The sequence below is a fragment of the Penaeus vannamei genome, chromosome 36 (genome assembly GCF_042767895.1).
Source record: "Penaeus vannamei isolate JL-2024 chromosome 36, ASM4276789v1, whole genome shotgun sequence".
NCBI classification, from domain to species: Eukaryota; Metazoa; Arthropoda; class Malacostraca; order Decapoda; family Penaeidae; genus Penaeus; species Penaeus vannamei.
Window position 1 is genome coordinate 26,701,420 of NC_091584.1, and position 5,000 is coordinate 26,706,419.

The 5,000-nt window shown below is 40.3% G+C and overlaps 1 protein-coding gene across 1 annotated transcript in view; it reads left to right on the top strand.

The window, feature by feature from the left end:
• The window catches only part of LOC138859508 (mucin-4-like), a 7,137-nt gene extending 3,674 nt beyond the window's left edge, over window positions 1-3,463 (top strand). Inside the window, exon 6 of the mRNA XM_070114937.1 lies at window positions 2,130-3,463. Within this exon, the coding sequence (XP_069971038.1) occupies window positions 2,130-3,463 (1,334 nt within the window). The remainder of the gene's footprint in view (window positions 1-2,129) is intronic.
• Window positions 3,464-5,000: the final 1,537 nt, after the last annotated feature.

Consider the following 5,000-nt stretch of genomic DNA (forward strand, 5'->3'; position numbering starts at 1 on the left):
TATATATATATATATATATATATATATATATATATATATATATATATATATATATATATATATATATATATATGAGACACAATAAAAAAGACAGCAACAGAAAGCAATTTAACTGACAGAGAGCAAAAGAAAAGAAAAACCGCTTTCATGTCCAGTAATAAAAGAAAAAGAAGTGCGATTGATAACCAATATGATCTAACTCCTTTCAGATCACACATAAAGTTAAAAAAAGGAGACGCAGTGTTGTGTTTGTGCATGAGATATTTACTGTGGTGAGGAGTAGAAGAAGCTGCTGTATTAGCCCTGTGCATGACGATGTTCCTCTCGGGATGACAAAGATATATTACTGTGGTAAGTGCTGTGCATGATCTTTTTTTTTTATTGTGTTTACGTGAAAGGAAGGTACTGTATTAGGCCTTTATATGTTTGCATGGCAGTTTTAACGAGGATATGAAATAATGATAATGATAATAATAATGTGCTTTGGACGTCAGGTTAGGTAAGATGTCATAGGCCTATGTCACTGTTATAGGCCTATGTCACTGCATCTTTTACAGTGAACATAAGCTGTTATAGGCCTATGTCACTGCATCTTTTACAGTGAACATAAGCTGTTATAGGCCTATGTCACTGCATCTTTTACAGTGAACATAAGCTGTTATAGGCCTATGTCTGTGTGCATGACCATTTTACAACGGACATGAAAAGAGTTTCTGAGGTTATGAGAAATGCGACCGAATAATGGTTATAATTGGACATTCTCTCATGTTTTTTTCTTTCTCTCTCTTTCTCCCATCTTTGTCACCACTAATAACCAATCAGTAATTATGATTCAATCTTCAACACTCTGGCAATTCACTCATCGCAATTACGTCATCGCATCAGTCAGATTTAATCGATTTTAATCCATTATCAGTTAATCATTTGGAAATAATCTTGCCGGGATTATATTAGATTTTAATAAGAGAGAGATTAAAGTGCTCATGATATGCCATGAATGAATATATATATCTCATTCATATATTTTTTTTTTCTTTCTTTTTCGCGCTATCGGAAAACGCCGATAAAAAGTGACAGTGATGATAATATTTATAGATTTATTATGATTAGAAATAAGGCGATTTTATGAAAAATATGTATAATTAATGAATTATTGATATTATCATTTGATATGTAAACAGAATGGACACTTATTAGTATGATATATTAGCATTTATACAAATATCGGACAAGGCATTAGCATATTTTATAAAAAAAAAAAAAAAAGGAAAATAAGAAATCTAGTTATATATATTTGTACACGCCTATTAATTTAAGACAAGAAAGAGATAGAAAAATGTGTGTGTGTGTGTGTATGTTTGTGTGTGTATGTTTGTGTGTGTGTGTGTGTGTGTGTTTGTGTGTCTGTGTTTATGTGTTTGTGTGTGTGTGTGTTTGTGTCTGTTTGTGTGTGTGTATGTGTGTGTGTGTGTCTGTGTGTTTGTTTGTGTGTGTGTGTATGTGTGTGTGTGTGTGTCTGTGTGTTTGTTTGTGTGTGTGTGTGTATGTGTGTGTGTGTGTGTGTGTTTGTGTGCGTATGTTTGTGTGTGTGCATTATAGAAGTGTGTGTGTATTATGGAAGTGTGTGTGTAAGAATTTACATTTCTATATACAAAATGAAATATATTTGCGTACGTGTTTTTTAAGCTTTCTTTTTTTTTTTGGTTAAAAAAAATCCCTGATAAAATATAATTGCAAGCGTGTGTTTTTTCAACTTTTTTGTTTGTTTGTTTGTTTAAAAATGATTGCCTGTTTTCTTTCAGTGATGTAATCTGCCTTTTCAGTTCAATAATTTCATTTAACCTCATCATTTTCTTTTCTTTTTTTTTCTTAATTATTTTCATTCCTCACTTTAATAATTGATTTATGGTAAACACTCGCTTTCATCACTCAGCTGATATCATGGTTTCTATTTCAGTTCTTCAGTCCGTTTCATCACAATTCAGATCAGTCAGTCATCACCTTTTTCATCACCTTTTGGGAAATGTCATCACTATGTCAACGCAGTCATTATCTTTTTGCGGTCAGATTAATTGTCATCAGGTAATCACCACTAATATCCTTACCTGTCGTTAAATGTCATCACTCAGTGAAATTCACCACACGTTCATCATCACTCCACACGTGTCACCAGTTCTTGTCACCACCACTCATCACTCCACAAGTGTCACCAGTTCATGTCAACACCACTCATCACTCCACACGTGTCACCAGTTCATGTCAACACCACTCACCACTCCACACGTGTCACCAGTTCATGTCAACACCACTCACCACTCCACATGTGTTACCAGTTCATGTCAACACCACTCATCACTCCACACGTGTCACCAGTTCTTGTCAACACCACTCATCACTCCACATGTGTCACCAGTTCATGTCAACACCACTCATCACTCCACATGTGTCACCAGTTCATGTCAACACCACTCACCACTCCACAAGTGTCACCAGTTCATGTCAACACCACTCACCACTCCACAAGTGTCACCAGTTCATGTCAACATCACTCACCACTCCACAAGTGTCACCAGTTCATGTCAACACCACTCACCACTCCACACGTGTCACCAGTTCATGTCAACACCACTCACCACTCCACACGTGTCACCAGTTCTTGTCAACACCACTCACCACTCCACAAGTGTCACCAGTTCTTGTCAACACCACTCACCACTCCACAAGTGTCACCAGTTCTTGTCAACACCACTCACCACTCCACAAGTGTCACCAGTTCTTGTCAACACCACTCACCACTCCACACGTGTCACCAGTTAATCTTGTCAACACCACTCACCACTCCACACGTGTCACCAGTTCATGTCAACACCACTCACCACTCCACACGTGTCACCAGTTCTTGTCAACACCACTCACCACTCCACACGTGTCACCAGTTCATGTCAACACCACTCACCACTCCACAAGTGTCACCAGTTCTTGTCACCACCACTCATCACTCCACACGTGTCACCAGTTCTTGTCAACACCACTCACCACTCCACAAGTGTCACCAGTTCTTGTCAACACCACTAACCACTCCACAAGTGTCACCAGTTCTTGTCAACACCACTCACCACTCCACACGTGTCACCAGTTAATCTTGTCAACACCACTCATCACTCCACACGTGTCACCAGTTCATGTCAACACCACTCATCACTCCACACGTGTCACCAGTTCTTGTCAACACCACTCACCACTCCACACGTGTCACCAGTTCTTGTCAACACCACTCATCACTCCACAAGTGTCACCAGTTCATGTCACCACCACTCATCACTCCACACGTGTCACCAGTTCTTGTCAACACCACTCATCACTCCACAAGTGTCACCAGTTCTTGTCAACACCACTCACCACTCCACACGTGTCACCAGTTCTTGTCAACACCACTCACCACTCCACACGTGTCACCAGTTAATCTTGTCAACACCACTCACCACTCCACACGTGTCACCAGTTCATGTCAACACCACTCACCACTCCACACGTGTCACCAGTTAATCTTGTCAACACCACTCACCACTCCACACGTGTCACCAGTTCATGTCAACACCACTCACCACTCCACACGTGTCACCAGTTCATGTCAACACCACTCATCACTCCACAAGTGTCACCAGTTCTTGTCACCACCACTCACCACTCCACACGTGTCACCAGTTCATGTCAACACCACTCACCACTCCACAAGTGTCACCAGTTAATTTTGTCAACACCACTCACCACTTTCAGTCACCACTCAGCGAATTCCACCTCTCAGTCCATCACGACGAATTTCATCACACTCTGTTCATAACGCAATCATCATCATCACCAACTCATCACCACATTTCACCTTTTATTTAGTCATCACTCAACTGACTTCATCATCCAGAGACTTTCTATATCAATGATTTACCTTTCAATTTCTTTCATCACTCAGCTACTTCAGTCGGCATCACATGACATCACAATACAATGGACTACATCACTCATCTTGTTTGACGAACATCACTCATTACCACATCGCACCATACATTTCATCACACATTTCCTTGTTTATTGATTTATTTATTTATGAGTTTAATGCACTCATTTCCTCATCACACGAAGCATCTCATCACTCAGGAAACTCACCACTCAGGGCATTTCCTCACCACATTTCCTTTTCACTTCAATCAACATCTCTCATTTCCTCACCACTCTGCAGTTTTTACCTCATTTCCTTACTATTCATTGCAGGTTTCTTCAACCAACATCACTTATTTCCTGACACTCATAACATTTCCTACCATATTTCCCCACAACTCATTGCATTTCCTACCTCATTTCCTCACCACTCATTTCGTACCTCATTTCCTCACCACTCATCACATTTCCTCACCACTCATCACATTTCCTCAACACTCATTACACTCCAACTCAACCAAGATCACTCACTTCCTCACCATTCATTACATTTCCTACCTCATTTCCCCGCCACTCATTTTATTACCTCACCACTCATTACATTTCCTACCTCACTTCCTCACCACTCATTACATTTCCTACCTCACTTCCTCATCACTCATTTCCTACCTCATTTCCTCGACCACTCATTTCCTTCCTCGTTTCCTCACCACTCATTTCCTACCTCACTTCCTCATCACTCATTTCCTCACCACTCATTTCCTACCTCATTTCCTCACCACTCATTTCCTACCTCATTTCCTCACCACTCATTTCCTACCTCATTTCCTCACCACTCATTTCCTACCTCATTTCCTCACCACTCATTTCCTACCTCATTTCCTCACCACTCATTTCCTACCTCATTTCCTCACCACTCATCACATTTCCTCAACACTCATTACACTCCAACTCAAGATCACTCACTTCCCCGCCATTCATTACATTTCCTACCTCACTTCCCCGCCACTCATCACATTTCCTCACCACTCATTACATTTCCTTCCTCATTTCCCGACCACTCGTTA